At 37.8% G+C, this 22,114-nt stretch overlaps 2 protein-coding genes across 34 annotated transcripts in view; one reads left to right on the top strand and one right to left on the bottom strand.

The window, feature by feature from the left end:
• Positions 1 to 22,114, top strand: part of LOC103788187 (uncharacterized) — a 245,189-nt gene that overhangs the window by 181,034 nt on the left and 42,041 nt on the right. For 5 of the 8 annotated variants that reach the window (XR_013527210.1, XR_013527209.1, XR_013527207.1 and 2 more), the window contains 2 exons: positions 14,397 to 14,578; positions 16,699 to 22,114. The exon at positions 16,699 to 22,114 is cut by the window's right edge. Coding sequence is in view for 1 of the 8 variants with exons in the window: in XM_078350504.1 (XP_078206630.1) it covers positions 14,397 to 14,458 (62 nt within the window). In the remaining 7 variants the exon portion in view is untranslated. Of the gene's footprint in view, positions 1 to 14,396 lie in introns of all 8 variants that reach the window. The other 3 variants (XR_004734715.3, XR_614036.4, XM_078350504.1) reach the window with 3 other exon arrangements.
• Positions 378 to 22,114, bottom strand: part of LPP (LIM domain containing preferred translocation partner in lipoma) — a 745,086-nt gene continuing 723,349 nt past the window's right edge. For 14 of the 26 annotated variants that reach the window (XM_078350484.1, XM_078350488.1, XM_078350492.1 and 11 more), the window contains 2 exons: positions 16,116 to 16,236; positions 378 to 14,549 (listed from right to left, as the gene is read on the bottom strand). In XM_078350484.1, coding sequence (XP_078206610.1) covers positions 14,421 to 14,549; positions 16,116 to 16,236 — 250 coding nt within the window. In that variant the 3' untranslated portion in view covers positions 378 to 14,420. Of the gene's footprint in view, positions 14,550 to 16,115; positions 16,237 to 18,017; positions 18,156 to 22,114 lie in introns of all 26 variants that reach the window. The other 12 variants (XM_035276043.3, XM_078350478.1, XM_054245473.2 and 9 more) reach the window with 1 other exon arrangement.

Genomic DNA, 22,114 nt, shown 5'->3' with positions numbered 1-22,114 from the left:
CCATAATACAGATGGAATAAAAGTATGAAAAATTCAGCCACTTGTTTGTGATGAAAATGGAGAACCCCAACCCCACCCTAAGGGATCCATTTACTTGGGTTCCAACTTCAAAAATAAAAAATTCCTTGCCAAATCAAGACACAGAGTGGTCAAATAATTTTAGAACACCTCTGGCCTTAAGTTCTTCTGTGCTAACAGTAGAAGGGAGTGGGTGCTTTCATACTCTTGTGGCATCATATTTGCTATGAGAGATATTCCCTTTCTCAGAAGACCATATGGAAAGCAAATGATGTAAAAAATGAGTCACACAGTAAAGGGGGTTAGAAGAAAAGGAAACAGAGATTATCCAACTCAAAAAGGATCCACGCATAGGCAAGTAAATGTAATAAGAAGTTTATTGGATTTCTAAATATAATAAAGTAGTTGCAATTCCTTTACAGAAAAAAGAAATATAATTTCCATATTTATTTTTATAGAGCATTGAAAAAACATAATTGATAGAGAAAACTGATAGAAGGTAAATAGAAAACAGGTCCTAATATAGTTGGATAATGCACAAACACAAAAGAAAATACATAAATCACTTGCTTATAACAGATTTTAGTCTCTTATTTTCATAATGAACTATGTGTGCTATTTTGGATACATCAGTGATGGTTTGTAATGTAGTGAATAAATGCAATTTGCTAAGAATATAAGAAAAAAGAGAAACCTATATTTTAGGAATATCATGGCTCTGTCAGTATCACACATATGAAAATAGACATATTCCCTATATGTTTTCGTGTGCCTTTCCCTAAGTCAGGGAATATTATTCAGACTAGCAGCTGATCATGGTGGGGCTATGATTGTGCTTAGCTAGTAGGAAGTGCTCCTCTTAGTAGACACATTCAGCATAGAGAAAACCCAGCTTCTCACACTCTCCCCCTTATCTATTCACTTGTAAACACCATTTAACCTTCACATAAGATTATCTTTCATGGTCATAATCATCAGATGGAAACTCAGAGCAAAGCCATGCTGTGTCTTTCCCAGTCCATTTGTTTCTAAGGAAAAAAAAAAAATCTCTGTATCCCAATATCCTTATGACACCACGCTGAAATTTTTGAACTCTTTACTTGCACTAAAATCTGATTCTCTAAAAAAATTTAAAAATGACTAGTGTTGAAATTGGATAAGGTAAAAACAGAAAAGGAACATCAACAGGAAGAGCAGACATTTTTAGTGAAAAGTATCACTCTTTTGCCAAAGAGTCAACTGGATTTATACAATGATGATGACTGAAGCAGGGTGGTCACACTCTTGAAATTATGAAACATGGCTGTTCCAACCTCACCCATAGCTTATGTAAAGGAGCTCCTTATATGGAAAACAGAATGGTGGTTGACTGCAATGGCGTGGAGTTCATCTTCCATAGTTTGTCCCCTTTTACTTCCATTTGGTAAAACTGGGTAAGGTAGGAGACAACTTTACGACCAAGAGGACACCAAAAGCTTCCTTGGATAAAGGTTAAGTGGAGGTATCTTGCTTTCCCCAAACAGAGGCATATTCAAGTGAATATGGAGCCAACTGACTTAGAAGGAAAGGGAACGACTTGGCAAGTGTAATCTGCCAGCTGGTTGAGTCAGACGACACATTGAGAACGATCTTTTTTGGAATCATGTCCTCCCTTCAACCCTTCTCCTACAATCATGCCCTGTCTACCTCGTCTTATTTACATGGACCCTCTCCTCCTGCCACCCTTAGGTAAGAATGCATCACTTTAGGCTATGCTGCTGCTCCGTCAACAGTAGTGACAGTGCTGTCAGTGACCAAACTATGGAAACAAGAGCCATCAAATAACACACACTACTATTTTTAGGAGTCGAAGTAGTGCTCTAAGGATCTGGCGAGGACATTTGGCCCCCCGAGCTTCCAATCCCCACCGCCAAGAATTTTCTTTAATTTTCTCTCATGGTAGCCTGAGAGACAAAAGGAGAAGAAACATGCCAACACTCTAACGCTCTAAACCCACCAATGCTTAGTTTATAAAACACACATATACACACATCCTAATACAGACTATGGCTCTGTTAATTCTCTTAAACATTCTTTTTTCCTGACTAAATGTTTCAATGCCATAAAGCTTACATTCCCTTGAAGCAGAGTACAGGAAACCTCAGCAATATGCTACCATCCAGTAGGATATAAATATAAAGAAGCTGTATCAGCAAGGGATGCTCAGGGAATGTGTTTGCAGCCCGTTTCACGGTAGCCGCTCCAGAGGGGATATTGGAAGTGAGTGACTTTCTTCCATTTGGCAAAGTTTCCTTATCTCAGCACCTACTCTTTCTGATGGTATGTTTTTGAAGGCTGCACAGTACGACTCTGGGTACCGTGTGTACATACATATGTAAGGAATAACGTTTATGTTGCTCAGAATAGGCACTTTTTGAAGGCACTAAATCTAAAAGTAAAGTTAATAGAGCCTATATTTAGTGCTCATCTTCTCACTCTGCTGATGTGTATGCTGAACAGAAGATCACAGATTTGAGTCAGTCTCGCAAAGAGGCCGGAGTCGGCAAATGGCTATATTCAGAACTGGGGAAGTCTTGCCAACTCAACTGTAGCTGTTAAAAAGGCAGACTTGGAGAAGGTGCAGTCGTTTTTCTCAAAGGTGACGGCACGGAAGGAGAAAAGGCATGAAATAAAAGCCTGTGTGCGTGGCTCGGGGAAAATTACTCTTCTCAGGCTCTGTGTCTTCACGTCACATCTACTTCACGGCACAGATTTGCTACTTAGAAAGTCCTTTCCCTTTCCTTTTTTGTATGTCTCATAATTGCACATATTCCCTTACTTAGCTGTAGAGAAAGAGAAGCCCCAAATCTGTTAGAGTAATGATAAAGGTGTAGGTTAAAAGACAAAACAAAACGAAACTGGTTTACTATATAGAACACATGCAAAAGCTCAATGCTACATCCAACTGTAAAGGTTTCGCATGTAAGTTTAAATTTTCACTTAAGGCACATTAAACCACATGATAATTTTATGCATGCCAAATAACGAGACAATCAAGTGTTATCTTTAATTCTATTTGCTCTTTGAGATGTTTCTTGAAAAAGAATGAGGGCATAATTCAGATTTTCAGAGGGGAAATATTCTGACTTTGCTTAAGAGAAAAATGAGTATTGGATAATTTGCTCATCAGCTTTCCCAAAAGAGGAAATGGGTAGTAAAAGGAAGAAAGTATCTTAAGAATAATTTTGCTGCTACTTTACTATAAAGTGTTGTTGACAGGATTTCGTTTCCAGGGTCCTAAATGTTTTTCGTCAAAGATACTTCTCAGTCCAGACTTCTCCATTATGCTAGAAGGATGGCATGGTCCTATGCTAGTTTCAATTTGCTACCTAGAGAGGGAGGTCCAAGACACTTTAACTATTTTGGGCACTATAATCCTGATATGTTGATGTATTTGACATACTTCTAAAAATTAAGCTGAAAGTATATAGGATTAGTAAAATGCAAACACTGCCCAAATACCAACTCCCCTTTTATTATTTGAAAGTCAAAATATGATGCCATACCTATGGTTGGCATTTAAATTCTGAAAATCTCTTTCCCTCTCAAAGTTTATGTTTGAAAGAATGAAACACATTGGGCAGATGTATCATAACCTGCCCAAGCTACTCTCCAATTTCTGGTTTATAACTGCTAAGTGAGCATTGCTGTCACCCTAAGAGAAAGAGAGAAAAGAAGGAACTGACTTTTTTCCTTTATACTTAACATCTCCCAAGAAAGAATAAAAAAAGTAGAAATGTATCTAAGAAAAGCTAGCTCTTCCCATTTTGCATTTCTTAAACTAGTTCGGAAGCAGAGTTAAATAATTTGCGTGTGAGGAACGACATTCAGACTCCATATTTACTCTCTTGCCATGAAGGAAATAGTCAAGAAAGCAATGATTACTGTTACGCCTCGGGATGAAGCACAGCAGACAGCATACAAAGTGAAGATACAATACATCAATAATAATGACCAAGAATAATTCTTTACCCTTTTCCCAACAGACAGAAATATAAAGAGGGAATCATGCATGAGAGATAAAGACCTGTTTCCACCCCACCTCAAATTGCTTTGGCATATTTTAAAAGATAAGTGGATCCTCACAAATTTTAAGTAGCTTTTTCTTCCCCTTTTCAGCTGCTATGAAAATGGGTCAGGTATAGGATTTATTAATGTCCTGGCCTGAAAACCCAAGTGTTTAAAAATAAGATTTATTTTTTGAAGGATCAGCTTTCTTGGAAGGTGTGTGTGTGTGTGTGTGTGTGTGTGTGTGTTCTGAAGATAATATAATTGTATTATCCCTAAATATAAGAGAATATATTATGTAGAGTGAAATATGAAATTTTTTATTAGTTTTTTCTTTATGCAAAGATAAATTAGATGATTTATAAAGGTATTTGCAAAGAATGTTTTTCTAAAAGGCTGCTTTTTCACATTTACCACCTCATTGTCTTTTCATTCCCTCTAATCAGACAACACAGATTCCACCCAAGCGAGTCTCTACTCAGGCATACTAGGTAATTCTGAGATGTGCTCAAATTATGTCTTCTATTAGTCCATTTCAGGGGTGGGAATACTCCATCTATTTGACAAGAATCATTTTCCACTCCATTGGCCATAATATTCAGGAAGCCTACAGGGAGGTGAGGCACCTTTCTAGTCTTTGAATGTGCCATCTCAACCAAGGCCACCATTCTCCCGGTCCCATTAATGTATCCTTTATTCCTCAGGTATGAGGCCTAGGAAGGGTTGAGAAGCCATTTGCTATTATTGAACTTGGCTCTCATTAGTCCCAGGGAATAAGCAGGTAGATGATGATACTGTCTTGATGGATGATAAACTCCAGGGAGGGAAATGCATAACACACTTACCAGGTATGATTAAAGGATTCTTAGATTTAATGCAGGAGATTTAATGAAGAAATTATAATTTTTCTCTTACTTCACACATTTTAGGGCATAGCAAACAACTAAAGGAGTGAAATGAGAGGAGTTAAAAAGTGAAAAGCACACCTTAAAGGTACAGCTTCCTGAGGGATGAAGCTCAAGAGAAGGAACACTTGGTTGCTGAAATGCTGCATAGAGCAACTTCTAGAGTATACATGGAGACTTTCTAGCAGGTTTTCTGAAAACATGGTACCGAATTCCTTGTAATTATAATAAATCGCAAAATGACAGCATCCTGGGAAGCAAAGTCTATGAAACAGCAAAGGCCAAATCTCAGATGCCAATAGTTCCATAACATTTGTTCACAGACATTTCCGGTCATGGATTGGTTGGATTGGAAATGCCTGTGGCGGCAACATGCACTTGGTGAGTCCTCAATAAATGTGAATGGAGAGAAAGACTAAAATGCATTGTTAACCTACAGCAGTTTCTGCCTCTGTGGAACATACATCAGGGTCCATGGGAGAGAGGCCTCTTTTAGGAATCAAGTCAGCTCTGCATGCTGAGTCAGCTCTGCAACTTTTAGGAATCAAGTCAGCTCTGCAACTCTCTCTGAGAGAGAGTTGGTTTACATTACATTATCAGTGGTCTTTTCCCACCAGTTTCCTCACGGTGCTGATCAGACAGAATACCTAGCGGTTTCCCATTAGATGACACAGATGTGTGCAAGCTCTAAATGATCTCTAAGACCGCAGTACGCATGTGGATTTGCCAGTTGGTCTCTGAATTTCCCTGGATGACTAGGGGGCTGGTAGTCTGTGGGAAGTCTCTATTGTCTTCTCAGTTGTTCTTGGCCCTGAGTGTGGCTACCTGCAGACAGCACTGGACTTGCAGGACCTGGGCGTATCTCCAAATCTGCCACTTCCCAGCTATGTCATAGCTTTTGGCAAGTCACTTAATGATTTGAGCCTCAGCTTTCTCTTCTCGAATAGGACTATTAATAACTGTCCTCCCTGGGCTATTTTCTGTGTGGAAGCAGTTTTTAAGCTCTCTTAGGAATTATTATTTTAGAGCTCAGAAAGCTACCTCCAGGTCCTGCCCAGGAGACTGATGGGAGTTTCTGCCTACAGGCCTCTCTCATTCAAAGCTGGGGTAGAAGAAGCCACAAGCATGGTCTTCCCAAAGACAAAGGAATACTATTGAAACTAAATAGTCATCCAGAGCAATGAGGAAAGCGTTTGTACATTTCCACATAAAACTATGGCATAATGTAACCCCTTTCCTCAAGAATGATATCCTTTCCCACAGATGAACTAATGGAAAACAATGAGCTTTCAACAGTACCACTATCTTTTGCTTTTGAGTTTTTCCTTGTTAGAGCTGGGAACTATACACCAACATTTCCCAGCATTTTTAAGGTCATTATCAACAAATCAAATAAATGGGGTGTACTGTTCATGGGTTAGTTACTGGGGAAGGCATGAAGCCACCTAATAACTGTCAGAACGATATGTCTTATAAACCAGCCACAAAAACTCACAAACTCTGATGTCTGGCTCTCAGAACATCATTCAGACTAATTTTAGAGATGCTTGAAAATTTGTATAATCAGAGCTTTTTCAAAAAAGTAATACATTGCTCAAAACAAAACAAATAGATATGGAAGGAAAAGGAGGGAGGAAGCAACATTGTATTGTGTACTACTGGTTAGTTTTGTGTGACACCAAAGAGAACACAGGCCCTGAAGCCTGGATCTGTTTTAAAGTCAGGGGTAGCTTGTAGCAAAATGTGATGCAAGAAATGTAAGATCTCTAGAGGTAATGAGCTCCTCGACACAGGTGATGTTTAAGTAGAGTAGGAATTAGCACTTAGCAATGAATCTGTAAGGGAATTTTAACACCAAGTGGAACAGATGGCTGGGAAGTCCTTTCTAATAATGAACTTAGACTCAATAGGAAAATAGAGATGTCCTGCTTGTTCTCTTGTGGAGGGTCAAAAGACATGTACACTTGCTGCAAGAATAGGAGATGTAGCTGCGGCTCAATAAGAATGCTCATTTTCTGTTACAATAAAGTTCATGGAGGGCTGTTTCATACTGTGCATGTTGGATTACATTTTGGCAGATCATCTTCTCTTCCACTTATAAAAAGATGAAAAAGCAAATAAGTACTTATTTAGGCTTCCTCTGTGCCGTTTTATTCCCACTGAGCCTGCTTCTCTGGAAGCCTTTTTTTTTTTTTTTTCCTAGTAAGAAGGAATTTCCAGAAGCCATGATATTTTGGCCAATGCAGCGGGTCTTCTCTGAGTATAGCCCGTGTTTCTCCATTGTGCCTTAAATACTCTTTTCTCAACGTCCAAATCAAGTCAATGAATCAGCTCAAGATTTCTCATAAAATTTTATTTCCTCCATAAAAGTCTTAGTAATGTCACTGGAATTACTCTTCCTGATGCCACATTCCTTCCTACTGAGTAAGTACAGATTAAAGCTGTTTGATCTTATTACAGTTGGCCTGAGTCAAAGTTACTTAGGTGCTGATTCTCTTACAGTGATTAGTTGGTAATTACTAAATTGAAGAGCTGAGTAAGGTTTAAGGATGTTGGAACAACAAAAAGAAGAGAAAAATATGGACTCCTAAATGATTAGTGAAAGAATCTGCTCACTTCATCTAACGTGCAACATCTCCAGGTACAAATATTTGAGTACAGAATGCGTGAAGTGAATCTCAAAACCAGTAAATATTTATGTAGAAGCTGTAAAGTATCCACATGCTTATGTAGAACCTGTAAAGTGTTCATATTTAATATGAAAATATGGACCAAAAATGTCTTATTCTGAAGAAGACATGGATAAAAGGAAAGGGTTGAGTGGATTATGAACTGACCCAGAAGTGGGGATCTCATGGATGGCATATGCATTAGCTTGCTTCCCATTTTCAGAATGAATTTGATTTTGGCAACATCCAAAATAGTACAGAACAAAAAGTAACAGAACTGTCTGTACACATGGGAGTTCTGTCCTTATGTAGCTTTTACACTTCTGGGTCTGAGGTTTTTTGGAGAAATTCCCTTTGGGTGATTCCAATTTCATTTACTTTCAAACCTAAAGAAAGCCTTTCAACTTGGCCTGACCCAAGGTGAATTGCCAAGTTTCACTTAGTACATTAAAAATTAGAAACTATGTTTTTGTCCACTTTTTAAAGAAGCAACAGACAGTGATGGGACTTGACACTATGTCAATAAATGAAGAAAAGCTGAATGAGTTGGTGATACTGGACATGAAAAGGCAAAGATTTGGATGTAACACTTGTTTTGTGCAGCTACAGAGCTAGAACAGACTGATGTGAGCAGTAACACATACTGGCCAGGAATAAGAAAATAGGGGATGATAATTCATCAGGAAATTATCAGAGAAGATTCAGATCTTTAAAAGGCCACGATTCTAATTTATTTGGAAATAGCATTAGTGTTTGAGGTCAACTGTAACTCTCTACATTGGGACAGAACACAAGTTGACATGGTGACACTTCTCATTCTTGGTAGGACATTCCATTTGTAGGGCTGAGAACTGAATTTAGAAGCTACATTCAGTGCCAAGTTGACTTAATTGTGGCTGTTTAATAAGGTATTTATTTGAGTACATTAGGTAAATACCCACCAGAGTTAAATGAATAAGTATTTCTCTGGCCCTTAAGTGCATGAATATCTAGGAAAATTAAAAATGCCATGTAACATGAAAGGCTTAATGCCATCATCTGAAAGTATTATAAAGGAATTAGCTGCAGTGTTTTCCCCTCTCTCTAGCATACATAGGTGTTTATAGAATATGAATTTTTCTTTTGAACAAAGGCTAGAAGTAGAGATATTTATCAGTTAAATAACAACCAGAAGTAAATGGCAAAAGTTCAGCACTTTTTTGTCACTTTGCAGGGGACCTGTCAATCAGTTAAAAGAAAAAAAAATGCATCTTTTACACAGTTCTCCAAAAATAAGAGAAATGCATGTTGTAAGTAAGAAAGAGCCCACAATTTTCTGCACGAGGGCCAGGAAAATAAAATAGAAAAGGGAATTAGTGTCCTTTTTTCTGGATTGAAGGGATTCTGGATTATGCCTGTAATCTGTGATCTAAGAAAAACTCTGGTGCTGCCCAACCTGCTAAAAAACATTTTAGTATCAACTATTACAATATAATATTAGTCTCATGGGCTAAGTGTTAATCTGTGTTAAAATTCTGAAAATACAATAGTTATTCCTTTGCCATAAGGAAAATTATCAAGTTGCAATGGAATAAAATAAAATGCCATCATTACAAATATAATTTTTTGTTGTTAAATGGCTTTAGATTAAAAAAAAATCTTAACCTCGTCTTTGAAAGATTACTTTGCATACAGCTGAGAAAACCAGACCAGCCATAAATGAATTCGCCAAAAATCTATGACCTAAGTCCCTGATGAAAAATCCTTAAGATGAAATGGAAAGACTCTATTATCTCATTTCACTTTACTAATAAATACAACCTAAAAATATGGACCTACAAGGGAAGATTTTTATGGATGCCACATACAATTTCTGGTAGCCTTCCCCTTATTAATATAATCATACTTACATAGGATCATAATGCATTAATTTAATTTATAAAAAATCCAAGTATAGCAACACTAACTAAGTGGTAGGATGGAAAGAAGGAAGGAAAGGGAGAGAGGAAAGTAGGAAAGAAAATCAGAAGGGGAGGAAGGAAGAGGGAGAAAGGGAGGGAGGCAGAAAGGAAGAGAGGAAGAATTCTCACCAAGTCATAGTAGGTCCAGTCAGGTAACTTTTTAGAGGTTTAAAATAAAGCTATGCTATCCAAACAACAGCCTCATGAGAAAAGTTTCATTCTAGTTATCTGGCAACTAAATAACTTGACCTAAAATATTCACGGTTGCACCATGTTAAGAACTGAGAACTGAGACTCAGTTCACCGAGAACCAGTTTTCAACTTGTTTGGACCACTATTAAACAAATAAAATGAAGACAATTTAAAAAAAACTTGAATGGGTGGTAAAAGTTCAAGCTGAAAGCTCTGTATTCATTATGTGAGTAGAACTACTGAAAAATCAAATAAAAGCATTAACATCTAATATATCACCTTCTGGCATAAGAATGTTTTCCTTATTTAAAGACCTATGAGATACTTCCAAGATAAGGACAAAATAAATACTACTTAGAATATATTAAGATGAAAAGTTGGCTTTCTCTCTTTTTTTTGGCTTTTAAAATTTTTTTGATGAGTAATATTTTTGAGATTTGGTGGTTGCCATTTACATTATTGACACTTCAGTGGAATATTCATAGTAGTGTACATAGATTCTTTGAAAATAAGGCACAAATGTATGTTGCTCTCTGTCTCCCATGAGAGTGCACCAAATGAGCGATCCCAAGAAATGGACTTCAGGCACATTTTGCAGAGGTATCTTTTTCAGTTTGCTGGTTTCCCACAGATGGCTAAAGCAGGGGTATGGAACATGCTGTCATATTTCATTCATAACACACATGTACTATAGCTCTAGGCAACAGATGGACAATCGCTTGTTTAAACTACAAATGTGAAATACTAAGGTAGAATAGCAATATTTCTAGAAATGTATATGAAAAAATAAAGCCTTTCCAAGCCAAAAAGAATGGTGAGAGGCTCTGAGGTTACATCAGTGTTTCCCTGATCTCCGTAGCAGCTGCCATAATTTCCCCAACACCCTTCAAAACTTGATAATGGAAGGATCGGGGGGCAGCCGACGCAGATTTGACAAGAGAAACCCAAACCATATCAAATAGAAATAACACTGTTATTCCCGGCTGGTTCACATTAATAGGATCTTTACTAACTACAGACACGGCTGGAAGTTGTGTTTTCAGAGTCCTGTCTATGTTCCTTTAACTTTCTACTATAGCCCCATGGAAAAAGCCCTCTCTTTCTTCCTCTGTACCCAAATATAAAATACTTGTTTACATGTAGTTATTGTTTTAAATCCTTGAAAGCTCACCATAAACATCTCTGCAGGATCTTTCATAGAGAACAATTACAGTGTTGGTAAGTCCACCTCCTTAACCAGCACATACCCAATAAAGTAATTTTGATCAGAGAAGTTGCTCCCACAAAAATAACAATGTGTTAATGACAAGAAAAAGAACCCACATCTTTGAGCTGCAGAGATGCCAGCATCTAACGACCTGATGCCTTATGCTGGGACATATGACTTACTTTTGAGTCAATTTATTTTAAGCACATGCCACCATGTCTCGCTAATTTGTTTTTTATTTTATTTTATTTTTTGTAGAGACAGAGTCTCATTATGTTGCCCAGGCTGGCGTCAAACTCCTGGCCTCAGGCGATCCTCCTGTCTTGGCCTCCCAAAGTGCTGGGATTACAGGTGTGAGCCACTGCACCTGGCCTTACTTTAAGCTTTAAAGGCAATTTTCTTTGCCACTGAGACTCCATGTTGAGTCAGTATGGTCTGAAGATCGAGAAATTTAAGAAATCTTATTTTGATATGTTTTGCAGAACCCATGATATAGTGGATTTTTTTCCTTTTCCATGTTTCTCTTATTATACAGAATTACCAAATATTTATATTCTTGAAATTTTTCTAAACCAGTATATTTTTTACAAACTCTCTGTTATAGACTCTGATTTTTTCTACTATTTATGTATTTAAATCACAACAATTTTGACATTATATCAGCAGACAGTATGATTATAATCATTAAAGTAATACAATCTTTTTCTCCCTGTTGCAGGCAAAATTTCATGCAACTGAAATATTAAAGAGTGACTTGGCATTGTTTAAATCAAATGATTAATAGGAAAGACAAGAAAGTAATATAAATCATACATTTAAGAAATCCTAGAATAAAATATGATAGGATACTTTCCTTATTATACCTAGTGAAAGAAAAAAAAAACCCTAAACTAAATATTTCTACATATGTATGAGTGCACATTCATTATTATGAAAGTATAAGTCTATATTAAAAAGAGATTTACTTAAAAAACCTTTGGTAAAGATACTCTGAGGTTATGTGATAAGAATGCCTAAAAAAGATTGTAAGCAAGCAGTATTCTGCTGACAAAGCCACAGGGATGGGTCTGTGACGGCATTTTCTTACAGCTTTTTCTTTTGACATGTAAACATTCAGTTACACAAGCATTTAAATGTAATAAGCAAGTAGAATGTTATTGCATTTTATAGTATAAATATTCAATACATTCTTCTTCTTTTGGCAAAATTAATAATAATACGACCACCTTAAGAGATAAAATCTATCCGTCAATAAATTGGACTCTTTGCTTTGTCCTAAAGAGAATTTCCCCTAAAGTATCACATAAAAAGTTACTAAATCAATTCAACCTGATTACATTATCAGCCCTATTGTCAAACAGTCAGTGCTCCTTGGGGTTATCAGCATGGTCTGGCCTTCAATTTAGAAGACAGTAATTCAGAGACACGTTGACATTGCCTCTGAGTACTCACATGCTGCTCCTAAGTGAATCTCATCATATTTCACATTGTGAGAAATATACGATCAAAGAAGCAGGGTAAGAAAAGGACCATGGTCAAAGGAAGCTCTTAAAAGCTATAATTCTGGTGGTTCTAACACAAAACTGTTTAGTGACAAAAGCAAATGAGCCATACATTAAGGATGAGCTGTAGTGATCACTGGCTTAAGAATTTCTAGTCACAAAAAAAGAATCCCTTTTATGATCATTCCTATTCAAGTAAAATAAATTTAATTGGAATTCCTGAGGAATAGTTTGCAATTCAAAACATGTCTCCATAATTTTTTATTTCAGTTCTGATGTTAAAATTAAAAATTAAAAAAAAATCACTAGAAATCTGAACATCACAATTATGAAAAAGATACCTGTGGAATAAGGGAAGGGTACATCGGAGGATGTAATTATATTTGCTATATTTGGTGTCTTAAACTAGGTGTTAGGTATATAGGAATTCATTATATTATTATTTATACGTTTTTGTAGACTTAAAATACTCCGTAATTTAAAAGTACATACTTGTGGCAGATTTAAAGAAAGGTTTAAGAAATTTCAATCCAAAATACTTAATTTACAAAGTGGCAATTTGCCATGACTAAGCTAGGTGTCTCTCCTTAAATGAAACATGTTCTAACTTATTAAGTATGGCTTGGCAGTTGGCAAGCAAGTGTTTCACTGGCTAATAAAAGTTTGAATAAAGATTCTAGGCAGAGATTCTGCATATTTTTAGCTCATAAAGACAAATTTTTTTTCAGTGATTGTCTTTGAAAGTGTGGTGTAAATGTCACACTGATGATACGAAAATGTCTCCTGCAATCTGTAATTTCAGTTGCAGAAGGATTATGAGAATAATGAAACTGTGGTTTCACAATCGTTTCAAGCTTTCTACTCTTTTGAAAGTAAACTAAACAAAGCCGCACAATTTTATTTTGTATGCTCTTATTTGCAATCGTCAGGCAAAATGGACCTGGCCTAAAAAAGAAAGGGAACTTGAACTGTGTTTTTTCACAGCTTTCATCCTCTAAAGTCAATTTTGATAGTTGTGTTGGATATTAGAATAAACATGACAACATTTCTAAGATGAAAAGTGGGACAGTATTGAAAATGTTATATTCTAGACAAAATCAAGTTTGTATTACAATGTCCAGGTAGTGTGGAAAAGAAAAATCTTATGGTAGAACTGTGGGACAATAATGGTTTTTAAAACGTAACCCCAAAATGCCTTTCCAGCATATCCCAACTGCAATTTCTGTAGAAAAATATTGAAGTTTAGTTGTCTGTCATCACTTATTAGCTATGGGCCAATAAGTGTTTTCAAATGAACCCTGATCACTGGTCACCGTAGATTCTGAATTCTGATGGTTGCAAATTAAATTTAGGCTTGTTCTAACTTATGTAATTTACAGCTTAAATTCTTTACAACCTAACAAAAAAAATTGTGCAATTTCCTCCCTAAAAACATGAGTAGTATAAAGCAACAGAAAACATACTCTTCAATACATGGGAAAAGAATGGCTGCTCTTCATAGTCACAGGCAATATGGAAATGATAGGATGGAGATTTCAAGGCTAAAAGCACCTGTGCGTTGGCAGACTCACCCAGGAAAAACTATGTGACAGCAAATACCACACTAAAAAAAGCCATTCAACCAGATGAAAAGTGAGACAAACACAGGGATTAAAAGTTACAGGAATGCAGAAGTGAATGGGATGGAGCATAATCTGTGCAAAAATGTGGAAGTCCTTGGGAACAAAGGCCCGTCAAGATCCTACATGATTCAAAGTGAAATGTGTATTTGGTAACAACTTTTAAAAAAGAAATCTCACAATTTATGTGTTTCTATGGAAAGGTTAATAGCAGATGAAAAAGAGAAACTATTCTGTAGTTTGATGGCCTTTCCTCTATTTTCGTATTTCTTATCTTTTTCTTGTGTTTGTTCTCAGTGCCAGCTGAACAGGTGACTGAATCTAAAGGTCAGTGCTCGCCTTGGCAGTCAACACCCTGATGCGGGCAGAGTTGCAGGTCTTGCAGAGGATGTGCCCATCCAAGGGGTAGCAGCCTTGGTTATCTCCCTCAGACAGGAGACCACCACAATCCTAGAACAATAAAAGCAGATGGAAACGATGTAAGTAAAAATGTTACGCACACATGTGGAGAACAAATGATTGAGCTTTCTGTTCAGGGCTGCCATAATGTGGCCACTAGCTTTCCTGCTTTACATTCCACTAATCCCCTGTATCCTTTCTCCCACTATATAACACAGTATATCTCGAATGTAATTGAATTAGAGATTGGGGACATAAATATAAATGGAGTAAAATACTCCCCCTAAGGTCACTTCATATGAAATACAGGTGTAAGAAGAGAAGAAGCCACGGATCTCAGCTCCCGTGTGGAAGTTTGTTGCCCCCACTCAAACAACAAGAGAAAATAAGAATGTCCCTAACCACCCATTCATTTTTACCCTTTACCATTTGTCGAAGGATCTTTTAAAATGCCTGCACAGGTGCAAGCATGGAACGTTTTGGCCATTTCTGGGCAAAGGTAGTCTGATTTCTGTCAAGTAGGCAGGCTACCAGTGGCTTCTGTGTATTTACTTCAATTGTTGTAAGAAAATAAAATCCTAAAGTTTGTGGGGAGAAGTGGTTTGCGTTACTTTCTAAAGGAGATAGCATTGTGTACAGCAATGACAGCTAGTCTGGAGGACAGACCTCCTGAGCACCACCCATAGTTTTGCCACAGCCTGCCTCAATGCACACAGGCTGATTGCCATTCTGAGAATAATTTCTGCCTTTTCTACTTTGCCAAACTGTTGAGAGTATCAAGGAAGATAATGGATGTGGGTGTGACTGTAAAGGAATATGCTACTGTTGACAGCTCCACTTAGGGTCCATTCTGAAAAGTGTTATATAACAGTTAGATGCTGGCCTCTGTCTTTGGAGAAAGTAGAAGTCTCTTCGGAAAATAAACACATAGTACTTCATCAAGAAGTGTGTGTTTGCTAACTTAAGTATGCACTCTCAAAGGCCACAACAGCTATGAACCTCACCTCTGCTGTCTACCGTGGCGGCAGGAGGTCAATGGAGTTCATGTCTTCATTTGACATGTAATGAAATTTAAGATAACAGGGCATCCAGAACACAACAGCAGCAACGGTTATACTCTGCAGGAAGTTTGGCGTTACCAAAAAGAATATGCAAATATACTGCAGCTTTCGAGGCGTCCAGGAAACTAAGCAACTAGTAGTGCATACTAACCAATAAATAAATCTCCGTGACTCTGAACAAGAAGTTTTAACCAAAGCCTCCAAGCCGAAGTTAAAGATTCCATATAATAATAACACCATTTCTTACTAATTTAGTACTTCTGCAATTTACAACGTCCTTTAATATACAATTTTGTATTTCATTCTCACAGTCATATTTGGAGGAGTTAAGGATCTGAGTCTTTTTTTCCTGTAAGGAAACAGACTGAGGGAGGCACACTGACTTATTCAGTAGCACTTGCTTTGAATACTAGTGTCAGATCTACAACCCAGGTCCTGTGAGTTCAGGCAATAAGGCCTTTCTGAGATTTAGTAATTGCTACATCTATGTAAAACTAGCTCCAATGGGCCTTTCACTGCCTGCCACAGACTGGCGGGGGGGGGCTGTCAACCAGACCTCACATCGGTAGCAGTGAACATGGAAGTCTCGATCCAGAGCCACAATACGGACGGTCTCCTCCTGTCCGGGAGCTGGCATGATAGGTTCCTTGCACACAGAACATCGCGGGGCAAATTTCCTGAAAATGGAGAGTTCTGGTTAGGTACTGAGCATAGACACTGAGGTGGGACACAGAGGTAAAAGGAAAAGGTGGAAACTGAGAGTCAGGGTATCTGCTTCCTCATGTGTAAGGTGAGGGAGTTAGTCTCGGGGATGGTTGAGGTTCTTCCATTAATAGATGGTAATCACTGTGACATTTGGTAAGGTGAGAGAGTGAGCATGTGAACTGCTTACGCGTGAAGAGCATCTAGCATCTCTTTGCCACATGGTGTGGGGTATGAAATTCACCTTTAGATAGATTCTGAATGCAAACTCTGCACTTAGGCTAGGCTAATTTGAGGAGAGAACAAAGTCCTGTCCGGCCCCTATTTGTTTCTGACTTTTGCTTCTAGACTTTTCTATGCGCTCCTCAGGTCCTGCTATCTTTGCCTTGTTCCCACATTTTAGAGCTTATTTCTTGTAAATTTGTCTTGATTTCTAGGAATTGACACAAGACGACTCAGATACATCGCTTTTCAAAAGGGCAGAGGTTAGTGAGTTTAAATATACATTACACAAAACTGAGAATGGCCAAGTCCACATTTCCTACATTTTTTATTGTGTTAAACTTTTGCTTAAAAATAAAAAGTTAAAAAGCTATCAAATTCTTTATTCCTTAAAGGATTTTGGCACTGCTGAAGGGTACATGTATACTAACATACATACACATACATATACATATGCATATGCATATGTTTTTGAGGCTGCTGGTAAATAAGTTGAATACTCACTACTTTCTTAGTATTTCTTAATATGATCAATGGTACCTAACTTTTTTTTTTCTATGACAGATTAATTCGCTGAAAATATAGGCCATGTGTCTATCTGTATCTTCTAGAAACTAAAGGTGGTGTTTGTGAAGGTATGAAATGATACTTGATTTGAAATGGACATGGATAAGAACTGAAGAGATTTAAAAAAAGAAAAGCAGATTATGCGACTCAGTTTTTTCATGGTAATGGTTTTAAGATAAATGATGTGAAAAATTTATGTATTTGTAGTGAGACTTAAAAAGAAATAATGATAGTAATCTAATACTTTGCAGAGCACTTTATGGTTGTCAAAGCAGTTTTACATCCATTATACTCTATATGTACATATTAATTTTCCTGGTAGCACCCAAAAAGCATCTGTACGGCTGCAATCTAAATAAATATGAATTAAGCAGCAGATCAATTGATTGCTATGATAGACGAATGAAAAGGATCCTGGTACCACTGCAGCAGCAATCAGAGTTGTTATAATTGGTATTTTATGAAAGAAGTTTATATTCAGTGGCAAAAAACATTTGCTCTGGACTACCAGATTATTTTTAAATCTGGGTCATCAGTGGTGAGGTAAGCAGGCTTCTGGGATCAACTGCGAAATCTCCCTTCCCCAATCTCTTGGAGGGCAGAAGTATGTTTTCTTTATGAATGTATCCATAAGCCTTCTCCAATTTCCCCAGATAGAATTATTTACTCCTCTAAGATAAAAATTCTGTCATGAAGTTTATTTATTTTGGTACTCATTATTTGGATAGATCTATGCACTGCTAACCTCTAAGCTTCCACAAGATGGGACTTTGCTCCATCTCTGAGTCCCAAGAAATGACGACTGTGACTGGTGCAGAAAGAAGAAAGTTGGGCTAACTCTATTGAAATGAATCTGCCATCTATCTCTATAAAAAAGATATTAGCTGGGTTTTATGTTCAACCTCAAGGTTCTTCCTCTTTAGGAAGACATAAACTGTATTCTTGCTGAGTACTGATTCTTTCCTACCAATTGGCCTCATTTCCATGATGAGAAAAAGCAAAGCGAAGAGGCGGGAGGTGGTTCTCATCGTCCCCACAGTGTTCCTCGGATAGCAGTTCAGGGAGGGTTCGCAATCCCAGGTGGTCCATTTCAAGGCTTAGCTCACTGAGTGGACGATAATCATAAAAATAAATTTGATGAAGACACTGTTGATGATTAAAGCTACCATTTATTGACAGCTTATTATATGCCAAGCCCTGTTAAGCGCATTACACACTTGACATTATTTTCTCCTGACGGCAACATTATGAGGAAGTATTTTTATCATTTCTGCTTTACAGTCAACAGAGCCAAGGCTCAGAGAGGGATGATCTTAGTCATCTTGTATTCTGGCATGTTTCTGGCAATTAACAAATGGATGCTGATTAAATACATAAATGAATGAGGGTAATATTCCTGATAAGAAAGCACAGACAGGCGAATAAAGCCTCACCACACAGAAAGAGTCAGTTAAATAAATCTGCTTTCTGGGTTTTCTCACTAGGAATACAAGAATAAGAAAAGACTTCCAGTACAGACCTGAGAGAGAGTTCTATATATTTCTGCATTATTTATATTAATTTATATATACAAATCATATTGTAAAAACACAAAAATGATATGATTGTAAGGTTTTAAACACACACACATATGTACACACACATACATACATGTATATTTCTAGTATATTCATGTATATTTCTATATACACATACATACTTGTATATTTACCAGTCAGACTGTGGTAAGTGCTATCTACAGCAGATGTGAAAATCTCTATAAAACACAGAGATTAAGATGTAAATCCAAACATGAGGGGTGTAGATCAGGTAAGTGTCCTTTGAGGAAATGGTAATTGAGTTGGGACTTTAAATGTAATGATTTAGGTGAAATGAGAAAATGTGTATGTGTGTGTTCAGGTCAGGGAGATAGTCTTCTAGGAAACAGTCAGTAGTGGTTGCAGCAGTCATCTGAAATGACATCTGTCTAAGTTTGCATGTCCAGTAGGATGGAGGATATGAACCACCACTGACTAAAGGTGGTTATGTAGAGGATGGTCCATTAACAATGCCTCACAAACAGTATTCCAGAACCTTGTTACTCAAAGTGCAGGGCATGGCCACCTAGGAGCTTGACAGAAATACCGAATCTTAGGCCCCACCCCAGATCTGAATTACAACGCAAAGTTTTACAAGATCCCTCTATGGATTATAGGCACATTAAAATCTGGGAAGCACTGGTTTAAAAGGCAGACTAAGGCTGGATGCAGTGGCTCATGTGTGTAATCCCAGCACTTTGGGAGGCCGAGGTGGGTGGATCATCTGAGGTCAGGAGTTCAAGACCACCCTGCCCAACATGGTGAAACCCTGTCTTTACTAAAAATCCAAAAATTAGCCAGGTGTGGTGGCAGGTGCCTGTAATCTCAGCTACTTGAGAAACTGAGGCAGGAGAATCACTTGAATATGGAAGGAGGAGGTTGCAGTGAGCTGAGATTGTGCCACTGCATTCCAGCCTGGGCCACAAGAGTGAGATTCCATCTCAGTCAGTCAATCAATCAATCAAAGGCAGACTAAGCAAGTGAGATAAATCCCTTCTTATGGGTCTCCTGTATCTCAAGGTAAACTCCACTCCCAGTCTGCTCTAGTTACAGCAAAGCAAATCTCCCTGAACCTAGAGAACCCTTTCCTAACTCTGTGCCCCTGGCTAAAAAGTCTGAGTTATTCCCTCTGCCAGGAATCTCCTTGTTTCCCACTTAAAACACTCTTGAAATTCTCCTTCTGCAAAGCCTATTCTGACCATAGAGCCAAGGGATCTGACTTTGACAGGGCAAGCCCTTACCTGTGCCTGTCTCATGGAGTTCAGCCCTTTCTCCCTGTCTGCACACTTTCTCTGCCCTCCTCCTGGCAAGCTGCTTGCTGACAGCGACTTCTCTATATATATCTGTGCAATTTCTCTCCTGTATCTCTCTCCTTCAGCATTTAATGCAGCAGTTGGCACAAGAGGGTTCTTTATAAATGTGAGTTGAACCAAATTAAAATACATTTTCTAAAGGTTCACAATAAGGGATTCACTCAAAATGACCACAAACACGGCCCCAGAAAACTATCTGGAGCAGGAACATCCCTTTATCTGCCCTCTCCTTGGTCTTTCAGTAATCAGCCAATGCTGGACTTTTAGCTGCTTTGTATTCTAGTAATTTTAAGGCTCATAAATAAGAGTTCTGTGAAACAGTTTGTGATTTCCCTTTAGGAAATGGGGAAAGGATCAAAAACCTCTCCCTACCTACCTACCAATCATGAAGACAATGTTATTATTACTTTTAATTTATGTTTGAACATGTATTGAACTAGTGGGGAAGGTTAGCAGGGTGTTTTAATTTTTCCCCCCTTTTAGATGCTCAAGTCGGCTTTTTGGGAGATTTCAGACTCACACACTTATGTCACCAGTCACCAGTCTTTAATTATGCTCCCTACCCCTAGACATGAAAGATAAATGGCATAGATATAAACTTACATTTGTCAAAATTGATTTCCTGTTTTAATTGAGGGGTGTAACATATCAGTCTTTTCCAGCAACAGAAACATGTGTGCTCTGATTATATCTATCAGTCTTTCTTGGATTAGGGTAAGTCTAAGAAAGGAGAGAAACAATGACAGAACATACTCCCCGCTGATATCTTTTTCACTTCCCTTAAATAGATTCAGGGTTTTTTTTCAATGTGTAATTACAAGCTAAAAGTATCAATATGTGAAGTACAATTTATGCTGTGACTGCCCTTTAAAAGTGATTCTTTCCTTGTCTAATTCAGGTTGTAAATTTCTGCCTCTGGGATTTTTTAATTCATTCAACCTCACGTCCTTTGGTGAGGTTTTCACTTTCTTTGCTACTTGGAAAGTGGTCAGGAAATTCATTTTTAAAATATGAGTCCCAGGTCTCCAAACCGCTTGTGGTAAGTGTTTCCTGGTTGTTGACAATCAACACAGTGGTGAAAATTAACTCATAAGACTGTACACTTGGAGGCCATAGAATGGATACCCAACTTGGTGAGTAATACAAGCTCCATCTCTTTGATAGCTACAAAGGCTGTCTTCAAAGCCACTACCCAGCAAATACATACAGAAACCTGAGTCCAGCATTTGCAGATCACATCTATGGGTGGAATACAGTCCTTAAAAATATAAAACAAATGTTGGCCGGGCACAGTGGCTCCTAACTGTAATCCCAGCTCTTTGGGAGGCCAAGGCAGGTGGATCACTTGAGGATAGGAGTTAGACATCAGCCTGGCCAACATGGCAAAACTTCATCTCTGCTAAAAATACAAAGATTAGCTGGGCATGGTGGCACATGCCTGTAGTTCCCAACTACTCAGGAGGCAGAGGTAGGAGAACTGCTTGAGCCCGGGAAGCAGAGGTTGCAGTGAGCTGAGATCACGCTACTACACTGCAGCCTGGGCAACAGAGTGAGACCTTGTCTTAAAGTGTGTGTGTATGTGTGTGTGTGTGTGTGTGTGTGTGTGTGTGTGTAACAAATGTTATCAACCAATTAACTAACAAACTGGCCAAATAAAAATAAGCAAAATACAAAGCTGTATAATTTTCACAAAGACTCCCACTGTAATACAGAAAAGAAGGACCTAGAAATGAGAGAAATGAAGCAGCGTGGATGTATCTTTTTGGGCTTATGAGTAACTGTTTTTGATCTTGAGGCATCACTTTTTAATCCTCCTGAAAAGAACATTTACATTCATTAATTTTATTAAAAATAACTTGAGAGAGAGAAGACTTGGGTGGAAGAAAAGGTCAGGGAAGGGAGTGAATATGTTGACAATGGCATGAAACAGCCTCTGAATATGTGAGAAGCTTGTATTAATAATAGAAACTGAACGGTTCTCTGTGTTTGTCCCCCATACCTTCTTATCAGTAGAGCGGTAGGGATGTAGAGATTAGCTCTTGAGAAAAGTCTGGGTCATCACATCTGAGAGAGCTTTAGGAGAAGGTTTGGTCTAATGACCAAATTGAAGAGCTCAAATAATTTCAGCAATGGCCAAATATCACACATTTTGTTGATATTTAGGCCAGGACCCT

This window comes from Callithrix jacchus, chromosome 15 (genome assembly GCF_049354715.1).
Source record: "Callithrix jacchus isolate 240 chromosome 15, calJac240_pri, whole genome shotgun sequence".
NCBI lineage: Eukaryota > Metazoa > Chordata > Mammalia > Primates > Cebidae > Callithrix > Callithrix jacchus.
The sequence above is the reverse complement of the archived record's forward strand: the minus strand, read 5'-3'. Positions and strand labels throughout refer to the sequence as shown.